This window comes from Myotis daubentonii, chromosome 7 (assembly GCF_963259705.1).
Source record: "Myotis daubentonii chromosome 7, mMyoDau2.1, whole genome shotgun sequence".
NCBI lineage: Eukaryota > Metazoa > Chordata > Mammalia > Chiroptera > Vespertilionidae > Myotis > Myotis daubentonii.
Window position 1 is genome coordinate 38,832,627 of NC_081846.1, and position 15,325 is coordinate 38,847,951.

The 15,325-nt window shown below is 40.0% G+C and overlaps 1 protein-coding gene across 1 annotated transcript in view; it reads left to right on the forward strand.

Annotated features, from left to right (window-relative positions):
- CERKL (ceramide kinase like) overlaps window positions 1-15,325 on the forward strand; it is a 95,002-nt gene that overhangs the window by 40,948 nt on the left and 38,729 nt on the right. Inside the window, exon 2 of the mRNA XM_059703933.1 lies at window positions 350-586. Coding sequence (XP_059559916.1) covers window positions 350-586 — 237 coding nt within the window. The remainder of the gene's footprint in view (window positions 1-349; window positions 587-15,325) is intronic.

Consider the following 15,325-nt stretch of genomic DNA (forward strand, 5'->3'; position numbering starts at 1 on the left):
GTTAGTGCAGTCTGTTCTTTCCACTACTTTACTCTGCCCATATTAGCAGCTCAGAGCCTCCTGTGGAAAACTCATTTTTATTGTCGAAATGCTGCTTTATGTTCTTATCCTCAGGTTTTGAATGTCCTAGGCCTTGAGTGGCAGAGACTGTCTTCAATTTTTCTGTTTTTAATTCTTGGGAAAACAGATCCAATTTTTCTTGTCTTTCCTCCCCGTCTTATATGCAGATTGACATAAAGGACAATCAGAAAGATTACTAATGAGAAAGACTTTCTGGGCTTTTACTGTGATTTGTACATGGGAGATATGGACACAGTGGTTTTGATTGGAAAACTTAATTTCTTTTCAGGCGATTCCAAGTATGACTTGCTATGTAAAGAAGAACGTATTGAACTCAAGGACATATTCTCTGTCAAACTGAAACGGCGTTGTTTTGCTAGTGGACATGGCACTTTATTGGGTATCACACTCTTCATCTGTTTGAAAAAAGAACAAAATAAATTAAAGGATTCTACACTCGATCTCATTAATTTAAGTGAAGACCACTGCAACATATGGTTTCGACAGTTCAAGAAAATTTTGGCAGGTAAGTACTCCTTATGGGAATTTTTAATGAGTCTAGTTTCCTTGATGTGAGTTATTAATCTAAACATGGTATTGTATTTATGAGCACAGAAACTCTTAGGTTGATATAGTTTCCTTCTAATCCTAATTTGTTGAGTGTTTTATGCATGAAAGGGCATTAAATTTTGTCACATGCTTTTTCTATATAGATTGAGATCATATGGTTTTTTCTTTCATTTTGTTAATGTGGTGAATTACATTTTCATATGTTGAACCATCCTTCCAATACAGGAATAAATCCCACTTGGTCATGGTGTATTCTTTTAATATGTTATTGAATTTTCTTTGCTGGTATTTTGTTGAGGATTTTACATCATTATCCATAAGAGATACTGGTCTGTAGTGGGTTTTTCTTTTTTTTCCTTGTAGTATGTTTGTCTGGCTTTGGTATCGGGATAATGCTGGCCTCATAGAATGAGTTAGGAAGTAACTCTTTTTTTAAAAAAAATACTTTTATTGATTTTACAGAGAGGAAGGGAGAGGTATAGAGAGTTAGAAACATCTATGAGAGAGAAACATTGATCAGCTGCCTCCTGCACGCTCCCTACTGGGGAATTGAGACAGCAACCAAGGTACATGCCCTTGACAGGAATTGAACCTGGGACCCTTCAGTTCACAGGCTGATGCTCTATCCACTGAGCCAAACTGGTTAGGGCAGGAAGTAACTCTTGAATGACCATTTCTATGCAGAAGCTTCGATAATCTGAAATAACAGTTCTTAAATAATTCGGTTCAGTTGAGAGTTGTTTTTGAAAGCATATTTATTTTTCTATTAATGTCTCAAGTTTATATTAGAATTTATTTTCCTTATACCTATACAATGATGGCAAGTGCATATATGTACTGTGTGACTTGAGAATAACAGCTTTTTTACAGATAATATTTAAATTGTTTATTTCAGGATAGACTTTTCTAAAGTTAAATAACCAGAGAAAATAGAACATATTTACTAGAATATTAACTCCTAATGAAGTCAATGTATCTGAAACTATGTTACTTGTATTTTATGTCCTAAATAAAATGCATGAATTCAAACACAGTGCCACTTGGATTTTTAGAATGTATCTTGTTAAATAACCAAACTGAGTTTTGGGATTTTTCTCCCTCATAGGTTTGTAAGCCTTGCTTTCTTTTTAGCTCATTTCTTTCTGTTTGCCAGATTGATCAGGGTAGAGGCAGCTGGTGTGGGTGGTGGTGCAGTTTGGAGGAAGATGACACAGGACAGAGATGGGTGCCAGACAAAAGCAGGCACATGGTGGCGTTAGACCGTTTCAGGCCAGGCATCATTAATTAAGACTGGGTGTGGTGCCAGGTGCACACTAGACTTATTGGGAGGATCACTTCACAAATTATAAAAATGTCTAACCTCTATGCTATACACCTGAAACTAATATAAAATAATTTTCAATGTCAAATGTAATTGGAAAAAAAAAAAAAAGAGTGAGGACCTAAGTTGGTCAAGGGCAGCCAACTGATAGGTTACACCTATAAAAGATAAGCTGATGTGACGTAGTAAAACTAGGTGATCCTGTTACTAAGGCCCCTATGCTTCCTTGTTAGCCCCTTTGGAACCTTCTAGGAAACCTGATCCTTTTAAGAAGAAAGAAAACCACAGAAGCCTTGGTTTCATCTCCCTGAAAATAGAGAAAATACACACACACACACACACACACACACACACACACACACACAGAGGTGGGGCAAAAGTAGGCTTACCAGTACATTTGTGACTACACAAAACACAGAGTTTATTCTTGCATTATTATTTACAACTAGAGGCCCGGTGCACAAAAATTTGTGCACTCGGGGGAGGGGGGATGGAGGGCCCCTCAGCCTGGCCTGTGCCCTCTTGCAGTCTGGGACCCCTCAGGGGATGACCACCTGCTGGCTTAGGCCTGCTTCCCAGGGGATTGGGCCTAAGATGGCAGTCAGACATCCATCTGGCAGCCTGGCAGCCCTTGGGGAATGTCCACTTGCCAGTGGGGAGCAGGCCTAAACTGCAGTCGGACATCCTTAGCACTGCTGAGGAGGCAGGAGACGCTCCCACCACCACCGCTGTACTGGCAGCCATCAGCCTGGCTTGTGGCTGAGCAGAGCTCCTCCCATGTGAGTGCGCCCTGACCACCAGAGGGCAGTTTCTGCATTGAGCGTCTGCCCCCTGGTGGTCAGTGTGTGTCATCGTGACCAGTCATTCCCAGTCCTTCTGCTGTTAGGGTCAGTTTCCATATTACCCGTTTACTATATAGGATAGAGGCCTGGTGCACGGGTGGGGGCTGGCTGGTTTGCCCTGAAGGGTGTCCTGGATCAGGGTGGGAGTCCTGCTTGGGTGCCTGGCCAGCCTGGATGATGGGATGATGGCTGTTTGCAGCTGGTCACACCCCCTTCAGGGTGGGGGTCCCTACTGGGGTGCCTGGCCAGTCTGGGTGAGGGGCTGAGGGCCATTTTCAGGCTGGTGGGCGACTGAAGCTCCCAACCTCTCCTTTTTTCTTTTTCTTTTTTAATTCTGGGAGTAATTTACCTTCTATAGCTGTCACTTGAGCTGAGTGCTGGCTCCAGCTCTGAGGCCATTGCCAGCTGAAAGCAGGTACCTGGGTTTGTTTAGATTCTATAATTGAAACTCTGTTGCCATCACTGGCTGCTCTAAGCTCTGAGGCCGCGCTGGCTGAAAGCAGGTTTCTGGGGTTTGTTGAGGTTCTATAATTGCAACATTGTTTCATCCGGAGCTCAGAGCTGAGCTGCGGCAGGCGGGGAACGTTGACTTCCTCCATCACTGGAATAAGCAAGCCTCATGTTCATGGTCACTTCAGCTGCCTGGCTGCCGGCCGCCATCTTGGTTGGCAGTTAATTTTCATATCTCCCTGATTAGCCAATGGGAAGGGTAGCGAAGTTACAGCTAATTACCATGTTTCTCTTTTATTAGATAAGATTATATTATTTTCCATTTGAACAACTGTAAATCTACGTTTGCCCCACCCTGTATATTTAACTTAAAGCATTCCACTGTAACCGTGGGTCTTTCATGGTGTTATTTTAAATTCATGTCAGAAGAGATTTTTAAAATCTAAAATAAAAATGAAACATTAATAAGATCAATTTAATAAAATTTTCTAACATTGGCAGGTACTCATGAGACTTGCCTGGTCTATAAAATAAGAATGTGTCATTTTAGGAGAGGCACAGCTCTTGCACTGAAGGTCTGAGGATATCTTTTCTTATGGAGCTTATGAAGGGCTAGCTGAGTGAGGTGTGAGAGGCAATGTCCTCAATATATGTCACCCATAAAATCAATAGTGAGTAAGCATAGGACATCACAACAAAGTTTAATTTAGTAAGAGCAATTTTATAGGAATAGAGGAGTCTGTTGAAAAAAAATCCAAAACAGTGTTCAGTTTTTTATTTCATCTTAATGAATGATGTTTTGGCTTGGTCTAGGGCAGTGATGGTGAACCTTTTGAGCTCGACGTGTCAGCATTTTGAAAAACCCTAACTTAACTCTGGTGCTGTGTCACATATAGAAATTTTTTGATATTTGCAACCATAGTAAAACAAAGACATATTTTTGATATTTATTTTATATATTTAAATGCCATTTAACAAAGGAAAATCAACCAAAAAAATGAGTTCACATGTCACCTCTGACACACCTGTCATAGGTTCACCATCACTGGTCTAGGGTTAAAATCTAGGTGAATTGCATATATTTTAAGCTCTCATCTTTTGGGAATGTTGCTTTTTGTACCTTTGATTTTGATAAGAGTTAAAGGTACTATAATATATGGGGGTCATATTCTCTGGCATGGTTCTGGAGTACAGAGTGAGTTATTGATTAAAATAAAATAGATTGATCCACTTGTCTATTGATGGGCACTTGAGTTGTTTCCATATCTTGGCTATTGTAAATAATGCTGCAATCAACATATGGGTGCATATATTCTTTTGGATTAATGTTTTGGGTTTCTTCAGCTATATTCCCAGAAGTGGAATTGATGGGTTATAAGGCAATTCCATTTCTAATTTTTTGAGGACACTCCATACTGTTTTCCATAGTGGTTGAACCAATCTTCATTCCCATTAACAGTGCACTAGAGTTCCCTTTTCTCCACATCCTCACCAGCACTTGTTTGTTGATTTATTGATGATAGCCATTATGACAGGTGTGAGGTGATATCTCATTGTGGTTTTAATTTGCATTTCTCTGATGATTAGTGCTGTTGAACATCTTTTCATATACCTATTGGCCATGTGTATATCTTCTTTGGAGAAGTGTCTATTCAAATCCTTTGCCCAGTTTTTAATTGGATTGTTTGTTTTGGTGTTGAGTTGTAAAAGTTCTTTGTAAACTTTAGATACTAACCCCTTATCAGATAGATGTATTATTGGAGAATATGTTCTCCCATTCAGTGGGGTGCCTTTTTCATTTTATTGATGGTTTCCTTCACCGTGTAAAACTTTTTAGTTTGATGTAGTCCCATTTATTTATTTTTCCTTTTGTTTCCCTTGCCCGAGGAGCTATATCAGAAAAAATATTGCTATGAGAATTGTCCGAGATTTTACTGCCTATGCTTTCTTCTAGTATTATGGTTTTGAGTCTTACTATGAAGTCTTTAATCCATGTTGCGTTTATTCTTGTGTATGCTGTAAGAAGGTGGTCTAGTCTTATTTTTTTGCACATATCTGTAGACAAGCAAAAAAAAACACAAAAAAACCCCCAAAACAGGATTGAAATCATCTAATAAAAATGAAGAAATCTAACTAAAAAAGACTGAATAAATGTCTGATCCATCTGTACCCCCAATTGGACTCAGCAGGTCCTGTGGGATGAGCCAACTCCTCCTTCCGGAGCCCCACAAAGACAGTGTCACCGTCATCCTACATAAATGAATGGTGGAGGCTCCAAAGCTCTCTACCAAACATTATGTTCCACCTATACTTCATTTTTAAGGTTACAGTCTTAGAACATTTTTCTTGATGTTTCTTTCACTTCCATGTAATCTAGGTGTTCATTCAAGTGTCTGTCATCTGAGAGACAAACAATTGGCTCAGTCCACATGCCATACATGCCTTCCTCTCTGGTTCTGATTTCCATGGGGTTTGGTCTATTTGTGGATTACCTTCCTGACTCACATCCATGTCCCTGCTTTGTACTACATGCATCAAGTCTGACAGATGGTGATTGTTCCTTGGTTTCCAATTTTATATTTTTAAAGTCCTCACCCAAGGAATTTGTGTTTGAAGTGGACTTGACGTAAGTCTGAGGCCAGGGGCGGGGGTGTGGGCTATAAAAATGATGTACAATTGAATATTAGACATCACTATTTAAAATCCAAGACCTTGCTTTTAACTGGTGCTGTGGCAAGACCAGCAGATTAAAAGCAACAACAACACTTTTTTGCATTTGTTTATTTGAATGTTGTCTTTAATCAGCAAATTGAATTTGTTTCCTGCCAGCCTTTTACATCTTTTCCCACTTTCCCCCTCTATTAAGAAAAACATGAACACCTCAACTTCATCTTTTAGTTTAATTAGCCTAACAATTATAATTTTAGTATATTTGGGTATTGAGTTACTTTCAAGTATGTGCATTTATATGCTAAACTGGAGCAATGAATAAGATGTGATGAATTTTTGAGGAAAGAACAAATTGGCAGTACTAGAAGGGGAGAAGGCAGGCAACTTTCCAATACTTTAAGTTTCAAGGCTAACTGACAAAGACTGACCAGAGGAAAGTGGGTTTATAAATATAAATAAAGGAGTTTCAGCATGGTTTCTGTTTTTCTTGGAAAATATGTTAAGTCCTTTTACACAGTTAAGCATAGCATTTTTTTTTTTAATTCTTAGTAATAGAAAAGTTAGCATAACTTTATTCACTAATAGGCAATATAGGTTAATTTATCCAACACAGGTTTTGTAGCAGGCACTGTGTTAAGTGTTGGGAGTACAGAAATGAATGAGGTATAATCCTGTATAAAACTCTTTTGTCCTTGGGGACAAACAAGGAAACTTGTTTATAAATGTATTAAAGATCACAATGAAAATATGAACAAACTAGTAAGCTTCATAAACACTGATCATTGATTCAGAAATTCAGGTCTTTAAAAAATGTGATTGAGCCCAGCTGGCATAGTTCAGTGGTTGAGTATTGACCTATGAACCATGAGGTCACAGTTTGATTCTCCGTCAGGGCACATGCCCCGGTTGTGGGCTCGATCCCAAGTGTGGAGTGTGCAGGAGGCAGCCGATCAATGATTCTCTCTCATCATTGATATTTCTATCTCTCTCTCCCTCTCCCTTCCTCTCTGAAATTAATAAAAAGATATATTTTTTAAAACTGTGATTAAGGCTGATATGTAGTGAGTGATAAGCCTAACACATAGTCATTGTGGTGAAACTCATTTAAGTCTTTTCTGCTTTTTTTTTTTTTTACATGTGTGATACAAAGATAAACATGCACAACCTTTAAATATAGCATTTGTGTACACTAGATATGTTAATTTTTATTCAATTAGGGTGTGATCAGTCTCTGCATATTTGGGTTTCCTAGAAATGGTGAGTTGCAAGTTCTTCTGGATCCTGAACCAACCAACCTTCTAGACTCAGAAATCTATACTTTAAAGCATATTTATATTTGAGAATACATGAAGAGGTGAAGAAGAGCTAATGTGATGGGAATAGATGAAAGCTTGCAAGGAACGTAGTGCAGAGTTGAAAAAAAGCAGAGGACTTGGGGATACTCATATATTAAAATAGGCAGAGAAGATAACTGGAACTAAAAAATAGAAATAATCAAGGAAACAGAAGAACCCTTATAGCACAGGACCACTGAATTTTGCTGGTACATGTAGGTTTTGAAAATTATTTACAATACCTAATGGTTACCCAGAGAGAATTAACAAGGGTATTTTTAGCACTCACTTGATTGAGTTATTTCTGATAATTTTCTGTTTCATTTCCACCTGGTAATTTTATAAATAGGCAAATATAAATGAGCCATATTTATTTAATAAATTTTGTCCTTGTAATGAAGCCTGCTCTTATCTTCTCACTCAACAGCCTCACTCAGTTTTCAGCTATGAAAAATAAGGAAAATGGAAAAATTATTTACATATGAGTAATTTTTTTCTAGTTTCCCACTAGATGTCAAATCTGTTTTCCATGTAATAATAATTTGGAAATTAATTGGATGCGTTCCTTGATAGCCAAAATTCAGACTTTGTAAAAACATTGATTTTTGCTTAATACTTATGTTGTCTTATATAAGAAAATCATGGTGCAATATATTTTGGGTTCTTAAAAAAAAAAATCCAAGCCATGTTATCAATCATATTTTTGTGAATCAGGAAGATTTTTTTCTTAGCAGAAGAACAGAATGATGTGAAGTTTTCCTTGGATGTGCTGCCAAATGATGTACTTATAAGCAAAAATAAACTGGAAATCAACATTATAATGATTATTTAAAACGAGCAGTTGTTACATGTCGAAAGTATGATAGCTTCAGACATTTGGTTGCGCACTCTTTGAATTGACAACACTTGTCTCCTTAGGGACAAGTTATTTACTGTAAGAGCATTATTTCTGAAATACGGGTAGTTTCTCTCTTGAAGCACTGAAAAAGTGATTCGAGACTTTGTTTTATGACCAGTTGAGTTCGACATTAAAATCACGCGTGCCACTTCTGAATATGTTTTCACTAGCAATATATATTATAGTAATGTGGAAACTGATTAAATATGCATTACCTCATTTACATGTAAATACTGAAGTCCAATCCCATTTGAAGTACTCTGTCCAACAGAGATCACGTGACGTCTGCCTCCTGTAGTGGTTTCAAACTGCGCTCTGTGGAGTGTCACCACCCTCCCCCAGGACATGCCTCACTGGGTAGGAGCCACACCTGCCACTCACTCCTGAGCCAGTGTACCTCCTCATTGATCTGTTTTATATTTAGTAGTTCTGAGTAAGGCATGGTTTAAACCTTTTAAAACAAAAACATTTGAAAATCTCTGCTTTAGTCATCCCTAGGATGATAACCCATCAGTATATTGTCACCTTGTCATGCCTGTTTTTATTCATCTCCAGGCACACTGAGACCTCATGATTTTGTTAGGTGCTCAAATATACACTCACTATGGCAATCACAGAGTTTGTGCTACCAGAGATTGTCCATGTAATTTTATTCTTTTCAATAGATGTTACTTGTTAAACATACAGGGTGTCCCCCCCAAAATGTATACACACTGTAACAGCTGATAGCTCAATTTTGAAAATGAAATGTATTTTAATAAACACTGACTTTATAATTATTCAAAGTGTGTTATACATATTTGAAAGCCTATATATTTAAGTATTTTCCTTTGTATAACTTTATGAGATACTGCTTTTCAATCAGTTTGCAAATAAGAAAAATATATTATCAAAATGAAAGATTGAAATCGAGTCGAAGAAAGTTGGCTTTGAAGTTTTGTTTTTTTTCCTCTGCCTTGAACTTTCTAAGCTGGACATTCAGAAGAAAACAGTGAAATTAAACTAATTCTATTAAATTCACAATCACTAATAACACTGTTTAGCTCTTGAAAGGACAATAACATTAAAAAGAAAACCTTTTAAAAACCAAACCTCCAATTTTATCAAATTTGCAACTGAAAATATATCCTTATCATGAAAAATTTGCTTAATAAAGGATAGAAAAAAATATTTCTTGAACCTAGTGTTTTACATTTTGAGCCATTTCCATTCTAGCAATTAGCAGTATGAAAAATCACCAGGAGTAAGAGTCTGCAGACATAATAAACTATACATCCCTAAGGACTGGCCATCATAGAAAAAGCAGAGAATATGAAATAAATACATTTCAAATGATCAAACAAAAAAAATTAAAAACATGAAAGAGTAGGGTGCAATAAAAAAGGATAGCATTCTTGCTATGATGTACATATGTGTGAATTTCACCTAAAAAATTCATCCTTCTAAGGACTTAACTGTTCCTGAGTCTGAAAATGCTGGGGATTTGATTAAATACGTCTGGATGGACAGAGGCATGAGTTGGCTTGAGAAGTCCCTTCTGTGATTCTGAAGTGTTGCCAGGGCCAAGAACCACAGATGTCAAAAATTTGAACAACACAAGTTTGATTTAATGAACATATATAAAACTCTGCACTCCACGCCTACCAAAGCTGCCTTTGTGAGGATTAATTATAGGTGGCAGGACACCATATATTCTTATTATATTAAGTAGTCTTAAAGGTTAGCCAACACCCATTCCTGGTCTTGTGCTATCACACTTATGCCTTGGGACTGCTTCGGAAAAGCCTGTTAAAGACTGACAGAGGCATGCCTAGGGTTTCTCTTGTCACTTGAAGTCTCTTTTCTTAATAACATCAGCTCTAACGCACAGCCATTGCTCTTTTAGCTGAAGGCAAACTACAGTTTTCCCTTACAAACTATTAATGCTGTGTATACTTGGGATGAGTAACACAAGCCACCTTCCAAAATGTTTCTCTTTGGCCTCTACAGCATTATCCTAATGAAGGAATCTATTTTTTGTACATAATTCATTATATTTAAGAGCAAGTAATTGGTGTCTGATAGAAGACAGTTGTATTCCTGCTTTAGACATTGAGTATCTTGAGAATAAGAGTTGAGGTGGATTCATTCTCAAGTTATTTCTGGTATATTTAAAAATCTTTTGCTAGATAAAAGTCCTTTGTGTGTTTTGTGTAACAAAATTTTTTCTCTGGAGAAAAAAATAATTAGCTGTGCTTTGCCATATCTTAAGTGATTATATTCAAAAGGCTAAATAAGGAATTCTCTAAATGTAGACAGTAAAATGTTGAATTGTTTTTATGCTGTTAAATAAAGTAGTTAACATTTTTTCCCTTTGCTGAATTACAGAGAAGTCCTTATTTTAAAAATTGAAATCTTAATAATAACTGACATTTATTAATCATCTACTATGTGCCACTTTTGTACACAATTTTTATAAATTAGCTCATTAAATCTTACAATACTAGCATCAAAACTACAAATATCTACACTAATAAAAGAGAAAAATGGTAATTGGCATAAGACGATACCCTTTTCATTGGCTAATCAGGGCTATATGCAAATTAACTGCCAACAAGATGGCGGTTAATTTGCATATGTAGGCACAATGCAAGGAGGCGAGAGGGAAAGCAGGAAGAAGCCCCCTGCCACTGACAGTGATCAGAAACCCAGGGGGGAGCTAAGAGCTGGGGGGCAGGGCAAAGGCGGCCCTGGGGCCGCCTTTGCCCTGCCCCCCAGCCATGATCGGAGAATCAGGCGCCTTTGCCGCCCTGGCCAGTGATAGCAGGAAGTAGGGGTGGAGCCAGCGATGGGAGCTGGGCATGGTCGAAGCTGGCAGTCCCAGGAGCTAGGGGTCCCTTGCCTGGGCCTAAAGCGGAGCCCACGATCGCGGGGCCGCTGCAGCTGCGGGTCCCTGCTGCCCGAGCCGGACGCCTAGGCCAGAGGCGTTAGGCCTGGGCAGGGGAGGAGCCTGCAACTGCGGGGAGCTGGGGGTCCCCTGCCCAGGCCTGACACCTCTGCCGGAGGCCTCAGGCCTGGTCAAGGGGCCGATCCGGTGATTGGTGATCGGAGGGTGATGAGGGTCAACTCCTCTGGCCAAGGCATCAGGCCTGGGCGGGGGGCTGAGCCGGGGATTGGGGGGATATGATGGTCCCCTTGCCCAGGCCTGAAGCCTGGGTCAGAGGCGTCAGGATTGCGGGGGGGGTAGAGCAAGCGATCAGAGGGAGATGGGGGTCTCCTGCCCAGGCATGATTCCTGGGCCAGAGGCCTCAGGCCTGGGCGGGGGCCAGAGCCAGTGATCGGGGGGCAATGGGGGTCCCCTGTCCAAGCCTGACACCTCTGGTGGAGGCATCAGGCCTGGGCAAGGGGCCGATCAGGTGATCAGAGGGTGATGGGGGTCTACGCCTCTGGCTGAGGCATCAGGCCTGGGCAAGGGGCAGAGCCAGCAATCGGAGGGGTCTGGGGGTCCCCGCTGCCCGGGCCAGACGCCTGGGCCAGAGGCATCAGGCCTGGGCTGGGGGCAGAACCAGTGATGAGGGAAAATGAGGGTCCCCTGCCCAGGCCTGACGCCTCTGTCAGAGGCGTCAGGCCTGGGCAAGGGGCCGATCCTGCGATTGGAGGGTGATGGGGGTCAACGCCTGAGGGCTCCCAGTATGTGAGAGGGGGCAGGCTGGGCTGAGGGACACTCCCCTCCCCCCCCACACACACCCAGTGCATGAATTTCGTGCACCGGGCCCCTAGTCCTATATAATAAAAGGGTAATATGCAAATTGACCCAACAGCAGAGCAACTGGGAATCACTGGTCACTATGACACACACTGACCACCAGGGGGCAGATGCTCAATGCAGGAGCTGCCCCCTGGTGGTCAGTGTGCTCCCACAGGGGAAGCTCTGCTCAGCCACAAGCCAGGCTGATGGCTGCCAGTACAGGGTGGTGGTGGGAGCGTCTCCCGCCTCCTCAGCAGCGCTAAGGATGTCCGACTGCAGCTAGGCCTGCTCCCTGCTGGCAAGTGGACATCCCCCGAGGGCTCCCAGGCTGCCAGAGGGATGTCTGACTGCCAGCTTAGGCCCTATCCCCTGGGGAGCGGGCCTAAGCCAGCAGGTGGTCATTCCCCGAGGGGTCCCAGACTGCGAGAGGGCACAGGCCGGGCTGAGGGACTCTTCCGAGTGCACACATTTTTGTGCACCGGGCCTCTAGTGTTCTCATAAAAAAGAAATAATACTTGTGTGTTTTGTTAAGTTTGAAGAATTAAAATACCATACGACTTAGCAAATAGTAGAATTAAGTAAATTATTATTCTCATTATCATCTCTTAGGTTGTACATGAGAAAACTAAGGCTTAATATAGTTTAAAAATTGAATAGATCGTATCTGGTAGAGGAACTGGGGACAGATCTGTGTGTCTGAGTCTGGAGCATGAGTTCTTAACCTCTGTTCATTACTTATCTACACCAGGTCAGTGGTATGTTCTACCATCCTGAAGTGTATTATATATACTGCATGGTTTAAACTTTATCCTGAAAAAAAAGAATTTCAAACACTTTTCTTGTTAGAAAAGAGATACATCATCTTATGTGAAGATTATTCTTCTCTTGTGTTCTTTTTATGAATCAACATTATGATTCAGAACTCTACAGTCTTTGAATTCTAAAGCTCACCCTCAATATTTAGGGTGAGCCTTGGCCAGTGTGCCTCAGTTTGCTGCATTGTTTCATGCACCAAAAGGTTGCTGTTTCCATTCCCTGTCAGAGCATGTGCCCGGGTTATGGCTCGATACCTCTATGGGGCGTGCAGGAGACAGCTGATCCATGTTCTCTCTCACATCAATGTTGATTTTTCTATCTCTCTCCCTTTTCCTTTTTCTCTCTAAAATTAGTAAAAACATATTTTAAAAATATTTAGGGTGAGCAGTAACAGTAAAATGCATTTCTCAATTCTTAAAAAATTTCTCATCATGACTGTTACCATTATTAATTAAGGTTTCTCAAATGCCTTAGAATGAACTGAGCATGCACTATGAAAAGTTTGCAGATATTTTTTTTTCTAGCTTAAAGGAATTTAAAAACACATATTAATTTGTGACTGATTTCCAGGCTTTATCTTTAGAAGAGTTTTGCAAAACACAAATGCTTACAGCATACAAGAAAGATAGAAATCGGATCAACTCTAGGATGCAAGTATAATGGATTATCATTTAACAACTTTTTCATTGGAAGGAAATGAAATAAAAAGTAATAAAGCATCATCCTTACAGTTTGCATAAGTAGGAAATACATATTTCACATTAAGTGACAAATTATCATTAAGCCCCGTGGCATTCATTACACTACCATTAATGGTAATAAAATTGTGTCATGTTTAGATCCTATATTGCTTGAAGAATTTTTTAAAAAATATATTTTATTCATTTTAGAGAGGAAGGGAGAGAGAGAGATAGAAACATCAATGATGAGAGAGAATCATTGATTGGCTGCCTCCTGCATGCCCCCTACTGGGGATCGAGCCCGCAAACCAGGCATATGCCCTTGGCCAGAATTGAACCTGGGACCCTTCAGTCCGCAGGCCGACACTCTATCCATCGAGCCAAACCAGCCAGGGCTGCTTGAAGAATTTTATTGTAAACTTGTATAAATATATTTATTGCTGTTTAAGGCAGGTAGGTGGATACTGGCAATGACTATATGCTGTAGCATTGTGATATCTTCAAATCAATCATATTTTCTCCTTATCATTCAAGAGAAAACATCTATTTTTAAAAACTTTATTCTTTGAAAATTCATGCAAGTAGAAAATTATGTATCTTGAAGAATTATGTTTTCTGTTTCTCCTAGTCAGACACTTTAGTTATTTTTCCAATGGAAAGAGGAAAGGGTGGAGGTGAAGCCCTACTGTGTGGTCAGGTTCCTGGGCTCTCTGCAGCCTCTGCTCCTCTGTGCCAGCTGGGTCCTATGGCACCTTAGTGCCTTTCCACTTGCGAAGTGGCAAAGCTGGGAATCTGTCTGTTGAGAGTGTGTCTCATCTCTTGTTTGCCCAGCGAAGTTCACTTTGCAATTCAAGGTCCTGTATAACCAGCAAATCCTCTGCAAAGTTGAGCCACACAGCAAAATCAGGCACTTCCCCTATTAGGTTTGGTAACACTTTTCCTGCCTCTTAGAACACGTGGTCACTCACTTTCTGATTGTTGGCTTAATGGGTGACACCTTGTTAGACTGTAATGCAAGCCTATATGATTCTTTCTTGTTCCTCTCCTTTCCATACTTGTATCTCCCCTCTCCCATAGTGGGAACTCTGACTCCCAACAACAGCAACATTTGCCCGTTTGCTCAGTCATCTAACACACACAAAATAGTTCCAGAACCGCTGCGACCACGCCTCTATCAAACATAAACCTACTAAAGCTAGTTCAAGGTTTATTGGTGGCTCTTTGTTCCGTGTCCTGGACTGACAGTATATATTTCAAGTTCTGCGTTCACAAATTATATGGATTAGTTTTTTCCCTTCCTAATATTAATAGTTTTGTCATTTATCTGAAATACAGTTGCTTTGGTTTCTGTTTATATCCAGTTTTCAGTTTTGTTTTTATTTTCAACATCACCCTCATTGATTTAATATTTTTTGATTGTGTAGGGCAGAAACATGTTTCCAAAGGAAAAAATACTCCTTCTAGTGTTCATTCCACCTCCTTCCTCTATAGGTAACCAATTCTATTAGTTTCTGGTTTATCTGAGCTATATTTCTTCCTTTCTTTTTTAAATATATTTTTATTGATTTCCAAGAGGAAAAGAGAGAAGGGAGAGAGAGATAAAAACATCAATGATGAGAGAGAATCATTGATTGGCTGCCTCCTCCACGCCCCCTACTGGGGATTGAGCCCGCAACCCGGGCATGTGCCCCAACTGGGAATCTAACTGTGACCTCCTGGTTCATAGGTCGATGCTCAACCACTGAGCCATACCGGCTGGGTTGAGCTATATTTCTTTTTGCAAAATTACCAGATACGTGCATTTTTAAAATTTCCTTTGTTACATAAAAAGTTACCATATAAACTCTTCTGCACTTTGCTTTTTTTCACCTAAATACATATACTGAAAATCATTCCATAGTACTTCATAGAGTGCTTCATTATTATTTTTTTTACAGCTGTATAAGATTCCAGTTTG